This window comes from Hippocampus guttulatus, chromosome 20 (genome assembly GCF_054856545.1).
Source record: "Hippocampus guttulatus isolate MCC_2025c chromosome 20, RoL_Hgut_1.0, whole genome shotgun sequence".
NCBI lineage: Eukaryota > Metazoa > Chordata > Actinopteri > Syngnathiformes > Syngnathidae > Hippocampus > Hippocampus guttulatus.
The window spans coordinates 5,271,275-5,285,056 of NC_141280.1; the positions used below are offsets into that span (position 1 = coordinate 5,271,275).

The 13,782-nt window shown below is 45.4% G+C and overlaps 1 protein-coding gene across 5 annotated transcripts; it reads left to right on the forward strand.

The window, feature by feature from the left end:
- Positions 1–3,985: 3,985 nt before the first annotated feature.
- Positions 3,986–13,322, forward strand: LOC147187684 (hormonally up-regulated neu tumor-associated kinase-like). 5 transcript variants are annotated; one of them, XM_086101160.1, is made up of 12 exons: positions 3,986–4,047; positions 6,914–7,139; positions 7,210–7,332; positions 7,404–7,573; positions 9,037–9,092; positions 9,173–9,314; positions 9,499–9,626; positions 9,855–9,990; positions 10,505–10,606; positions 10,818–10,986; positions 12,092–12,359; positions 12,443–13,322. In XM_086101160.1, the coding sequence occupies exons 1-12, from the start codon at positions 3,998–4,000 to the stop codon at positions 13,018–13,020; spliced, it is 2,148 nt and encodes a 715-aa protein (XP_085957286.1). In that variant the 5' UTR covers positions 3,986–3,997; the 3' UTR covers positions 13,021–13,322. The 5 variants fall into 5 exon arrangements, with proteins under 5 accessions (XP_085957286.1, XP_085957284.1, XP_085957285.1 ...); XM_086101158.1 differs by having other exon boundaries at positions 3,995–4,047; positions 6,839–7,139; XM_086101159.1 differs by having other exon boundaries at positions 3,995–4,047; positions 6,839–7,139; positions 12,494–13,322.
- The last annotated feature ends 460 nt before the right edge of the window (positions 13,323–13,782 follow it).

A 13,782-nucleotide genomic window follows, 5' to 3' on the forward strand; every position in this document is an offset into this window, starting at 1 on the left:
GCCCGTCTACCTTTGACTGTACTTTTATATTATATGACAATATGATGTGAACACAATATGTTTTGACATCATTTTCGGAATAAAATTCACTCCAACTCACATTCGTCATGTACTTTGGTGATATTTTGCGTTATTTGGTCAAACATACTGTATTTTCCATATTTCCTGCCAAAAGTCAACCGCCACAATGAGGCACTCTAAAACAGCCACGCCCGCTCCTACCCCTGTTCACCTGTTGGCTGTCTAGTCAGACTTTTTTTTTTCAAACTTTATTGCTCCTTTTCTCAACTTTTTTTTTTCTTAGTAATGGCTTATTCCCATTGGTTGTCATTGCACCCTGAATTTTGAGGTTCTCACATTTTTGCATTTACTGGCCATAATCGAGTTTTGTTATTCAGACTTTTTTTTTCCTCAAATTTCTTGTCATATTAAGTTTACCAAAAAATTATTTTCGTCGAAAAATACATTTCCTTCGGAAAAATTAAAACATTTTTCCCCCGCAGCCTCCCCCCCAAAAAATCTCAAAATATAACACTTTTCCTTTAGGAAAAAACTTTTTCTCTGAATAAATTAGAATTATTTTTTTTTGTCAAAAATTGCCATACATTTTCATACATTCAGGTTTTTTTTCTCCTAACAGTTGACTGAAAGTGAGTGTAAGTGTGGTTCTATAATTGTGTGAATGGTTGAATATCGAAAAAAAAGCCTAAATTTGAGGTGGAAGTGAACAAAGACAAGCAAATAGCCATTTTCTGTGCCTGCTCTGCTTTCGCTCGAAGCCCCCCCCCCAAACGATTTTTTTTCCCCTAGTGGTTTTGTCCTCACTGATACGGCCTCGGGCGAGAAATGTGTTTTTCATCCAACGTCTCTTCCTCCCTCTTCCCGGGATAACGGGGGTCACAGCATGGAGACCCCCGATGACTCCACACCTGGAACAACAACGCCCGGAATATCCGCTCGGCTTGCACGTGTTTAGCGTGTGTGCGTGCATGTGTGCGCACTAATCCTTCTTCAACACCTCTTCAGGCCTTAAACGAGCCCAGGGGTGCAACGGGTATGAAACACTTGAGGCATTTTTTAGCATGTGTGTGTGTGTGTGTGTGTGTGTGTGTGTGAGAGCAGGCGACGCGGCGCTGAGATGTGATTAATAAAAGATGAGTGCACGGGAAGTCGGAGTGTTTGGATTCAATCTTTACGAGATGAAAGACGTCTAAGGGGGGGCGAGTGGGGAGTGGGGGGTCAGGACGGGACCACACTGTGAACGGGCCTTCGGGGGTATGAGTGCAACAAGTGATGACAATGGAAAATATTCCCATCCGCCATCTTTTGATGCCTGCGGCGTGCCCCATCTTCCCGAAAAGCAGCGCTTAAGAATGAACTCGAAAAGATGCTGACTTGCAGAGGGATCTGCTTCATGATCGTTTCAGATTTTTCATTTCATCTGGAGGTGCAGCCCCCCCCCCCCCGCCCCCTTCCGAGCAACATCATTTCCACGAGATGACCGCTGGTTTCATGACAATCTGCTTCTCCTTTGACAATCACACCATGTTTTTGCGGTTCAGTCGAAAAGCATGCGGACCAACATATTTTATGTGGAGCCTCGAAACCCGATACGGAGTTTCGGTTTTTCCACCTCGGCATGTCAGTAGATTTGCGCTGTGTGGAGCAAAGATTGCTAACTGTAAAAAAATAATAATTGATGCACCATTTTTGTTCTGTTGCCTTGCTTGGTGTGTTTTTTTTTTTGTTGTTTGAAATTAGACTTTTTTTCTCAGTAAATTGCAACTTTTTCGTCAGATTTTCTTCATTTTTTATCCCCCAAAATATTTTTGTCATAAAATGACAAGACTTTTGTCTCGCCACAACTCTCACAAGACTTTTGGGGGTGAAGCTATTCTTTCTCACGCCTTGCCATTTTGGAAAATTCTCTTTTAAAATGGCGACTTTTTCCTTCTCAATTTCCTTCTTTCTTGATTTTTTTTTTTTTTTGTATTCTCTTTTTAACCATAATGCTAAGCCAAACGGCACCGCAGCAGCGGGCCGCGGGCTACCTGGCAGCCTGCCCCTCGTCCAGATGCCTTGTAATGTTTTTACAGCCTGCGCATTCATCCATCCTCGACTATTTCATCTTGAAATAAACTTTCGACGATGCCGAGCGGTTCTCGCACAAGACGGCCGTGCAAACCTCTCTTGTAAATGCTATCAAAGATGTGGAATTTACAAGGGGTGCGCTTATGAGCGCAACTTTTTCTACACGCCCTGATTTCATTCGTCTCTTGTATGGCTCTTCGAAAATCTGTAACTTGTTAGTCTTGTAGACAAAAGTATTGGGACACCCTTTTTTCACGAAGCAAGCAATCCGCGGGCTCATCTAAGTGCGCTCAGATCTGTATGGTGTGGCAGAAGAAGTCCGTGAAATACCTTGAAAAACACATCAAGGCAGGCACCTCGTCTAACTTGACTTTTCACTCCCTGGGGGGGGGGGGGGGGGCGTCCCGATGCTTCTTTTTTTTTTTAAACCCAAGAAGCCTTTTGAAGATCTGGCTGAACAGCGCTCAAGCTTCCTGCGATCGTGACGTTCGCAAGTTGGCGTGGACATCACACGCCGGTTTTTTTTTTCTTGACTTCCCATAAACGTTGCACATGCAACAATAAAAAATAAATAAAATCATCCGAGCTTGCACATGAAAGTCGAACAGAGGACGAGGCTGGCTCCACATGCTAATTCCAGCCCGTCGTCGTGTGGTACCACAACTTCAAGTTGAATTTGGTCCGTGACCAAGCTAATAACCTTGTAGGTTTACTAGTTTTATGTAACCTTTGTGGGATGATTAAAAAAAAAAAAAAACATTGGACAGTATTCATTATTTTACCAATGTATTACTTTACCATTGTTGGTATTTTGCCTTTTCCCGAACTGACTTGACTTCTGATTGCCTTTTGCGAGTCATGTGGCAGCTGCCTGTTGCTCGGGAATCTTCAAATGGGTTATTTCCAACTTTTGGAGCACCCCCCCCCCCCCATCCATGTTGTGCTTTAATGAGAGGAGATCTCTGCAGGTAACTTCCTCTTCGCCCCCCCCCCCCCCACCTCCTCCTTCCTCCATCTGGTTGAACTAAACAGCAGATTAGCACATTAGCACAGCCAGCTGGCATGAGGAGAAAGGCCCGAAGTTTGAACGCGACACGCCGGACCACTCGTTGCTCGCCCGCGTTAAATGTTGCCTTGAAATCCGGGATGGGTTGTTCACTCATTTAGCACCGGTTGTTTTCGCAAAATAGGCGGATGACTTGGGCTGAGCACCGAGATGCGGTTAGCCTTGGTGAGCTGTGAGAGTGGAGTGACGTGTCGCTCTGAGAAGCATCAAATGGTAGTTTGGAGTTTTGGAAGACATTTGCCTTTTCCCGGAAATGGCTTTCTTCTGGCTTCCTATTGGCTAAAAACGGCCTTTGGGCTTGATGGCGGCACCCATTGCAGTGACATGTTGGCGGCAGCCTTCAAATGCCTTTATTTTTTTTTTTAATTAGCTGTGTACAACTACCGTAGGCATGGCTTGTGTTGTGCTTAGAGAGAGACACACACACAAGCCGGTCTTTGTGAAGCACACAAGTAAGCACAGTTGTGCGCCATTTTAACGGCCAGATTTTTGCCAGCCAACTAGGTGTGCTATTAACAACATAACACGTGCTTAATGAGCACACACGCACACGCACACATACACACGCTCTCTTGATTCCGCACTAACAAGGGAGGGTACACTTGACAGCGTGCCATTCACACAGAAACACGTTTTTAATACACAATTCACAACAAAGCTGTTGCGGGGGGTAGAGGTGTGCCGGGAGCTTCTGTCAATAATCCCCTCAAATTCCGTTTGTGTGTGTGTGTGTACGTGTGTGTGTGTGAGAGAGAGCATGTATACATGTATGTGTACACAACCCTTGTAAAGTGACTTTTTTTCTCTTCTTCCCCCCCTCGAGGTGTTCCAACAGTGCTGATGACCCAAGAGAGACTCCATGACGGTGCATCCAGGCCCTTCGTTAGCAGGTACCGCATTCAAAATTAACCCCCCCCCCCACCCCTTAATGATATTCAACAACTATGAGGATAGTGACCCGTAAGTCACATCTAACCGCTTGTTGGACATGTTGACACGGCCATTATTGATCTTGTCAAAATGTGCAGAATTATTGAGCAACATGGCGATGAAAATGGCGGCACGTGTATTTTGCATGAAATGTCTTTTAAAACGAATCGCCTTCTCACAGCAACTTCACCGCATGAAGTGTTTGTGTCGGTTGATGCCGGGCCTCCGTGGGAGTCGCTCAGAGTGGCTTTTATGGTGAACTGGGGCTTGCTTTCGGGGGGCTAATTAAAAGTTACCAATTGGGAACAGATTCTGGCACACGCACACGTATTAACACACTCACATACACACACACATGGGGGCTAATGAGCGAGTGAGGAAAAAGCTTAAGGGGCCGTCTCATCAGTGAACAGGTTGTAACTCAGAACATGTTCTGCCTCTGTTTCTGTGTGTTTGTGTGCGTGTGTGTGTTTGAGTGTGCGTGTGAGAGAGAGACACACACACACACTGTTCCAGTATGTTTCCTCCCCATAAAAAGCAACACTTAGCACTTCATTGGCATTGAGCTTTTGTGACAACGTGATGCAGCAGAAGCACACCCCCTCAGGTGGCAATATTTAGGGTACGGTTTTTAACAATGTTGGCCGACACGTTATCAGAAGCACTGAGCTCTGCTTATGATCCGAATTCCAAAACTTTTTTGTTGTTGTTTTTCATGGCTTCACAGCATGTGTATTTGGATGTTAAAACATTTCGTCCAATCAGATTTCAGCCTCTTTGTGTTGCTTGTTACATTCTTGCAAGAACCCAATAGTGATATCAAAAATATATACACAGGTATATACTGTATATATACAGTATATATATTTTAAACTGAACTTTTTTTTTACCGGTTTGTTCTCAATTGAAAAAAAAAAAGACTCATTATATATTTAAATATCCACACTGAACAACTTTCCTAAACCGGACACTTGATTAGGTACACCTGTCTGCACATTCTAATGAAAATGTGCCGTCAATGTTTTCTGGTGTCAACACACTGCAAGTTTGTGAAGGAAAAACCAGCATCGTTGCTAATGTGGACCTCGTGTGTGTGTGTGTGTGTTTGTGTGTATGTGCGCTGCTCCGCTCCCCGAATTGAAATGTGAAAGAAACGTGTTGGAAGGTGATGACAAGAGTAAAGCGAACCAGTCATTTCCTGGCTGCTCGACCCACATGTGTTTTGCGCATGCACGCTCACACACACACACACACAATTGCGCACCACATTCTGCTTTAATAAGCGTGTGTGTGTGTGTGCGTGTGTGTGTGTGTTGAACTGTGATTGGGCTTTTTAGTAGGGAAACCCTGCTGAAGGTTGAAGAAAGCACAGTGGGCCAAGCCTCCCGTCACCACTCGTCACACACGCCCATGCGCGGATGCACACAAACATACACGCGTTCAAGCATCCAGAATACTCGCACAAACCCACACTGCACATGCGCACACACGAATCTGCTATTAAAATCGAATGCATACACAAATTGACCGGCTGCCAGGTCAGTAAAAAAACAAAAAGATGACAATGTTCATGTACCGGTACATTGATTTTTATCATCACTTTTTAAGTTTAGTTCATAACAGGTAAAGCAAATGGCTTGTGAGTTGCACTGTGGCCGCTAGAGGGCGGCAGTGACAGCGCATCTGATTCGACTCGACAGCTAACAATGAATGCAGCAATGATGACAATATTATGATAATAAAAATAACTGCTTGACTCAAGCATCATGAAATTAAAATTTTATCTATATTTTATCTCCTGCACAAGGCTACTTTATTATGCGAAACCATAACACTATAATGTGCACACACAAAACAAACCACACCAAAAAAAAAATCATTCATAAAACTTGATAAATATTATTCTAGCTATCCAGCAGCACTAATAATAGTAGTTGTATTTGTAGTTTCAATGTGCTTTCAAGGTCTCAAGAGTGTGTGTGTGTGTCCCTGTCACTGTGTGTGTATCATGTTACAATGCATATTGGAGCATCTAGTGAGTGATTACGAAACGCTGCAATCTGAGCCACACACACACACACACACACACGCTGATGGAGTTCAAAGCGTGAAACCTCACCTCTGTTTTCCACTGATCACGATTGCACCCTCTAGCCTTTCAAACGGTTGCTTGACATACAACATTGACATTGAACTTACACGTTCTATACTAAATAATATATACTAGAATACACCCTGTTCTCACAGCAACGAGGCACTCTAAAGCAGCCATGACACCTTGGTGTGCCTCTGTCCACACACCGCCATCAAGTTGGACTTCAAAAAAAAAAAAGTTTGAACAAAAATTCCCCCTCCTTGCACTTCCACCTTTCTTACCGTGAGTGACGTGCACGCACTCGTGGTTGACAATGAGGCGCTCGAGGGCGGCCACACAAACAGACCATCCAAAGCGATATTTGTATATTTGGGCCATATTTGGTGGGACTCAATAATTAATTGGTCATACTGCACCGTTTTAGCCCCACCCAGCCTCCCAAGAAAAAAAAAATCAAAACACAGATCTGAATTCACTTTAAAATCGTAAATACAGATCAGGGGTTCTGTGAGTGACCCTGGCAGCTCACCGCAGGTAAGAGCAGGTGGAAGTAAGAGCGTCTGAGTGGTTATTGTGTAACTCTTGGGAAGCGGTTCACAAGGGTGTGTGTGTGTTTGTGGGGGGGGGGGCATAATTAGGGTGTCATATGTCACCAGCAGAAAAGAAGAGTTAATGATACACCAGCGGCTCAGCAGGAAGCAGCTCCGACGCTTTCTCGCGTCTCTCCTCAGCGACGAACCAGGGGTGCCGCACCATGCGGTACGCTTCCCGATGCCGGGCGCCGCAGTGAAGGGGAAGGTGGGCGCAGGCCCGGCCTTGTTGGCGGCCCCCTGCCAGGACCTTTTGAGGAGCTTCCCCCACACCAAGCGGGTTGGCTCTTACCTGGTGGGCAAGATGATCAACAAGGGCTCCTTTGCCAAGGTGATGGTGGGCCTGCACATCGCCACTGGAGAGAAGGTCCGATATGCACGCACTCTGCTAACTACCGACTGACTGACTTACAGCGATATCATATTTGTATGTGAAGGTGGCCATTAAGGTGATTAACAAGAAGCGCGCGCGCCAGGACCCTTACGTTCAAAAGAACATGAAGAGAGAGCCTCGCATCCACCAGATGATACGACACCCAAATGTCGTCCTCCTGCTGGAGGTAACCCAATGATGTGCAGTATTTTAACCGTAATCCTTACGACATGCGCATGCATGCGTGCGCGCGCGTAGACCCTGGAGACGGAGAACAGTTTCTACATGGTGCTGGAGTTGTGTGCCGGCGGCGACCTGATGGAGCGGATCTGCGACAGAAAGCGTCTACCGGAGAAGGAGGTGCGACGATACGCCCGACAGATCCTGTCGGCGGTGGCGCACCTCCACCAGCATGGCGTTGTGCACAGGTGAAAGTTAAAGTACTGATTCAACTCCCTTCATGTACTTAAGGAAAGGTCAAAGTACACTAGAAAGGTCAAAAAACCTGCTAAGTCAGTTAAAATTATAAACCGTATTTTATGAATACAAGAGAAAATTGACACAAGAGTGCCGGGGTGTGTATGTATAAAATCCCGATACAAACCAAAAGTTGTAAAAATATCACGGTTAAGGGTAAAGTATGAGCCTTAATTCTTTCTTCTTACTTTCTTTCTTTTCTGATTGATTGATATAAAAATGATTTATTCGATATAAACGCATAACACGGGGTAGGACTAGATACGTTTTTTACTTCTTCCTACTCCCTTAAACATAACTGTGTTGAATGATGACTGATTTCTCTTTCCTTTTACTATTTTATTTACTTTATTTTCTGTCAAATGATTACTGTATATGTTTTACGTTCAATAAACAAACCAAACCAAGTCCAAAACTCAAATTGACAGTCTACCCCTGCGAGATGTCATTGGGGTTGAAAAAAGTTCATTTTGACAAAAAAAAAAAAAAAAAAAGTTTTCAAATGTAGTGTGTAAAAGTCATCAGGAAAAAGAAATAGCGAAGAACTGTAACAACGTATTTATGCGCTCGCCATTACTTCCTGCCATTGATGAGCGCGCATGCACACATGCAGAAGAATTCGAATGCAGAAAAGTGTGGCTGCGGTGTGCGACTAGGTGTGACTTTTGCGTGCACGCACACACACACACACACGCACTAAGTGCAGCAGTGCCCGTTTTTTACGAGGTTTGGCTCCTCCAAGGTGGGAATGTGATTACCAGGCAATGACCTCATCACGCTGCGCCGGCGCCATGATTCACACATCATCACGACATCACTGACTTCCTCTCTAATGAAGTCCCTCAACGACGGTCAGACACACACACACACACGATTAAAATAGAAATAAAGGGAAAATTTGCACTGCAACCCACTTCCTGCTCCCCCACGTTCAGGAATTTTACCGCTTTTTTTTTTGTCCCCCTTCACGGCGGCTCTTTCCTCCTTTTTGTCTGATTTTGTCTGGTTTCTCGGCATCTGCTCTTGAGATGAATAAACTTGAAAGGAGCATGCATGATTCCCAGGGCGGATGTCGAGCGCAGATGTTCATTATGCCTGCGTGCTTCCAAGAGCCTCTTTGGGTGCGTCTCGGGACGTCAACATCCAAGTTTGGGCCCTTAAAGAATTTTCTAAGATTAATTCAGAGGTTTGTTAGTCAACATATCATATCTGTATATATGTTTAAGGGGAATTGCTAAAAACGCACAAATTCTTCCCCCCGCTATAGAAACACGCGAGTCCCTTTGTACACATCAGCTTCAATAGATAATTGGCATTTCGATTCATGAAATGAAATCAAAATTTTTTCATTGACCAGGCGAATATCATCAAAACCTGATGATGACTGTGATCCTTGTGCTGTCTTCTGTGCCAGAGATTTGAAAATTGAGAACTTCCTCCTGGATGAGCACAACAACATCAAGATCGTTGGTACGTCCCGGAAACGCCGAACGTGAAAGTGTCGGAACGGAACACATGGCATGTCACTTGTTTTGGTTTCCGCTTTGCAGATTTCGGCCTGAGCAACACGCTGCTGAGGTCGGGGTCGTTGCCTGCGGAACTGCTCAGCACCCAGTGCGGAAGCCCCGCCTACGCCGCCCCCGAGCTCCTCGCCCACAGGAAGTACGGACCCAAAGTGGACGCGTGGTCTGTGTGAGTCACGCCGTTATCGCATTATTATAAAAAAAAAGTACCGTGTTCTAATGTACCATCTGAAAATATTTAACAGAAAATGTAACAAGTTTATTTATTGTACACACTGTTGTATCTGTGTATGGGTTGCGTGCCTTCAAGGGGAATTGGCCAGTAGTGTGTGACTCGTGTCCTTGTACGTTAGAGGTGTGAGCGTGTTCGCCATGCTGACCGGCACACTGCCCTTCACCGTGGAGCCCTTCGACCTCCAAAATCTGCACCACAAAATGGTGGCCGGCGACATCGCACACATGCCCGGTGACATCAGCAAAGGTCTGCAACAGCAACATCCTCGACGCTACTCACAAAAGAGTCAAGAATTTGGGCTGTTGTCATTGAAAAAAAATAAATAAAAATGAGCTTTGTAGTTAGTAATAGAATTCAGTGACAGGACACCTTGACGTAACTTTTCTATTTTACCACGCAAGTGCGTCGGACACAATTTTTTTGGGTGGCGGGGCTGCTCTCTACCAAGTGACATTTGAGTTATGTGCCTGAAAGGTGCGGTGACCTTCGTGCTGTCTCTGCTGGAACCCGACCCTGACAAAAGACCCAGCATCCGAGCCGCCATGGAGGGGAGCTGGATCAACAAAGGCTATGCCAAGAGGCCGCTCCACACACTGTCGCCCAACAACAGGTCTGTGCGCTATGCCGTGGCGAGTAGTCAGGGACAGCTAACAGCCCAGTGTCTTCATTTGGTTGTGTCTCTCGAGGCTGCATGGCTTCCAGTAGTCGTAGTAGGAGATTTTGTTTTGTGTGGGGGGGGGGGGGGGGGTTGGTCCAATAAGATTTCAGCTTTTGTGTTAGACAATCGACCGAACCTGTCCAGCGCCTTCAGGATCAGGCCAGAGCACTGAGATCTGATTGGTTCATGTTTAGTCTTTCTGGTTTCTGTAACCGCGACATCATCGTCATATTGGGGTGAGGTTAAATTCCAGCCCTCACTTAAAGCCCAAGTACCAAATTTTAATCTCACACCGACACAAACAAGAACACATAAACGCACAAACACATCCTCATGCCAACGTCGATATTTTTCCTTTTGTTTTCCTTGGAGAAAATTCCCCCGTTGAAAACATTGTTGAGGTTTGTAATCCGAGAGCATTGAGCAGGAGGGAATGAAGGCAAATGAAAATTGTTGTGGTCGTCAGCTTGAAGGCTTTTATGGAGCGCTGTGGAAATGTCATCACGCCTAGCCGAGCCATGATTCGAACACGCCCCCTAGTGGCTGTGAGGAGCCATGGGCTCTTTTGGTACGTGACATCATAACTTGGATATTCTGCCGCAGTTTCCAATGAACTGTCCAATGTGAACTCCAACTAGCCCAGTCTCATGTTCTTATTTTGCATTTTTGCACAGTTTTGCTGGTTTCTATAATTGTGACTGAAGGCGCAGCTGGCAAATGCACAAGCCGCCTCGCTAAAGTAGCACGCAGTCACTTGTCTGTCTTTCCTCGGCCCACAGGCTGCGCGTTGAGGACCTGGACCCGTCAGTGCTGGTGTACATGACTGACACACTGGGCTACTTGACCTCGGAGGTCACGCGCGCGCTCGTCGACAACCGGCCCTCTGCCATCATGGCAGCCTACCACTTGCTGCTCGCCAAAATCAAAAGGAGCCGCCGATGTGTCATGGTTAGATCATCGCTGTCGGGTTGGTTAGTTGGCAACAATTGGTCAGTCGTTGAATCAATCATTACATTAGTTAGTTTGAGTTGGTTCGTTAGTTGATCAGAGTTACCGTATTTTCTGCACTATAAAGCGCACCGAAAAGTCTTCCATTTTCTTAAAAGCTCACAGCGCACCTTAAAATCCGCCGAGCCCTGTGTATGGTCATTATGGTAATATGTCGACCCCAAGATGGCTCCTTGCTGGAGCCATGCTTACAATGTTATAACTTATAGTTGGTTCAGTGAAATGTGTTGCTGCTTTATTAAATTTTTTTTGTTGCAGCGCCAAAAAAGGAGAGCTGTGGTGTTGTTTTTTAAAACACACACTTTATGAATGGTTTTCACACTCTCAACAAATACAGGTACGTCTTTGTCCGCCTCCGTGCCTCCTCTTCTTTCGTTCGACTCGAGAGGCGTTTATATGACCGCCTCCGAAAAACGTAAATTCACGATTCCTTCAATGAAACTATGAAAATTGAAAATAATGCATCAAAACAGAAAATCAAGCCAGGAAATCACAAAATAAATTCTATAGCCCCCCTACAGAATTTATTTTGTGATTTCCTCATTTGTGAATACACAACAAAGGAATATATAACACTTCTGAGACATTCCAGTCTCCTACATTTTACTGACACCGGATCATTCCGTTGGAGCTATGCTCAAGGAAATGCCAAAATAAATTCTGTTGGGGGGGCTACAGAATTTATTTTGTGATTTCCTCGCTTGATTTTCTGTTTTGATGCATTATTTTAAATTTTTGTATTTCATTGAAGTAATCGTTAATTTACTCTTTTTTTTTTTTTTTTTGGGAGGAGGTCATGAACGTCTCTCGAGTCGAACGGAAGGAGCATAGCTTCATCTAGTGGATACATTGTAGATTGCGTTTTATAATCTAGTGCGTCCAATATACAATACAATACAATACAATGAAAAAACAATTACAAAAAATAGGCCATTCATTGAAGGTGCGCCTCATAATCGAGAATGCCTTTTAGTGCGGAAAATACGGTAAATTGTCAGTTGGTTAGCCCTTAAATTTGTAACGCCGCCGCACCGCCTCGTGTCAGAGTGACACCGTCAAGGAGAAAAAGACGGCGAGCAGACATCTCAAGGAAAGCAAACAAGTGGCAGAGCAGCGGTGCGGCAGGACCAGACCCCAGCATCCACCACGACCACAAGAACGGTGTCATGATGAGGAGGAGGAGGAGGAGGAGGGGGACAAGGGAGGGGTGTCTTCCTCCCGCCCCATTTTCAAACCCTCACCGTCACCACAGGCCACTGAGGACGCCGCCGCCGCCATCTTGAATAACAGGGACACTCTGCTTCTTCCCGACGGTACATCAGCCGTCCAAATGACGAAGTTTATTTTTTATGACAACTTTTACAACTGCTGATGATGATTTCTATGAATCTTATAGTGTTGGGATCAAAACACCAAGTGGTATATCTTCCTCCTCCCAAAACCGCAGTAGCGCACCTGTGTGACTCCGCCCCTTGCCATGCCGCCTCGCCCGCTGAACCAATTGAAGACTACGGCGCCTCGGTGCCTGTCCAACTGGTGCGGCAGCACGTCGGGACCGCGCAGTCGGACGGCGGCGGGAGTCCCATGGAGGCCGTCCTGATGTTTGACACACCACAGAAGAGCGTCGCTTCTCCCAGAATGCAGCTGGAAACCACGCAGAGAGCTGCGCCCAAAACACTGCCGCGCTTACCCAACCCGAGGTTGAAAGACAGACGAGGTGGGAAGGTTTTGTGGGTCCCACCAAGCCTGCTTGAGCCCGCTGGACTGCAATTGAGTGGGTCCAAAACTCTGACTTGCCCCTTGCAAAAAAACACTTTGGCTCCGAAGGGTGGGAAGGCGACGGGAACCAATAGGAACTCCGTAGCAAAGTTCCACTCGACTCCGCAGCGACGGATGACCGAACTCAATCTCCCGCTGCTCCCCGCCGCGCTGCAACGCAAGACGGACAGGAAGCTGCGCAACATGGACTGCTGACACATTAAAAAGAAGTGGCCCGCAGAGCCATAAAGAGAATGAAAAACTGCATGAACAGAATCTAAAATATCAAGACATTAGATGATCAACAAGGGCTCCTTTGCCAAGGTGATGGTGGGCCTGCACATTGCCACTGGAGAGAAGGTCCGATATGCACGCCCTCAGCTCGCTTTCACGAGGAATGCCGCTGTATGTTTGTCATGAAAATATGACTGTTTCGTTCAGCTCCACATTGCGATGCAGTCATGTGGACCTGTCTTTTTGCCCTGGACTCAACAAATAAATTCAGCTTGTTTGACAAAGCTCTTGAACATTTTTTTGTCTTCATTCAAAATGTTCCATCTTTTAAAAATAAATAATTTTAAAAAACTGACCTCCCATCCATAAAATAGTCAGTTGAAAAACCTGGTCCAATTTTTTCCAAAACCTGCTTTTTGAACAGGGGTGTGTTGATTTGTGTGTCCACGGTAAGTACGGTTCTCCTCCTCTGTGTGCGCTTTCCTCAACTGGTGGAGTTCAAGGGGGCCAAAGGGCGGGAAGCCACGACGTCTCTCGAAAAAAAACGACCATGTATAGTAAGGCGTTTTTAGCCGAAAAAAACGACCATGTACTGTATAGTAAGAAGCTTTTTGCCGAAAAAAACGACCATGTATAGTAAGGTGTTTTTAGCCCCCAAAAAACGACCATGTATAGTAAGATGTTTTTACTAAAAAAAAAAAAAAAAAAACGACCATGTATAGTACGGTGTTTTTACCCGAAAAA

What these genes read in the sequence shown, in the direction of transcription:
- LOC147187684 (XM_086101158.1), top strand. Translation starts at nt 3,998, where the DNA reads ATGACCCAAGAGAGACTCCATGACGGTGCATCCAGGCCCTTCGTTAGC. An exon ending in TCCAGGCCCTTCGTTAGCAG is followed by an intron (nt 4,048 to 6,838) that starts GTACCGCATTCA and finishes ATATGTCACCAG; the next exon opens with CAGAAAAGAAGAGTTAATGA. An exon ending in ATGTCGTCCTCCTGCTGGAG is followed by an intron (nt 7,333 to 7,403) that starts GTAACCCAATGA and finishes GCGCGCGCGTAG; the next exon opens with ACCCTGGAGACGGAGAACAG.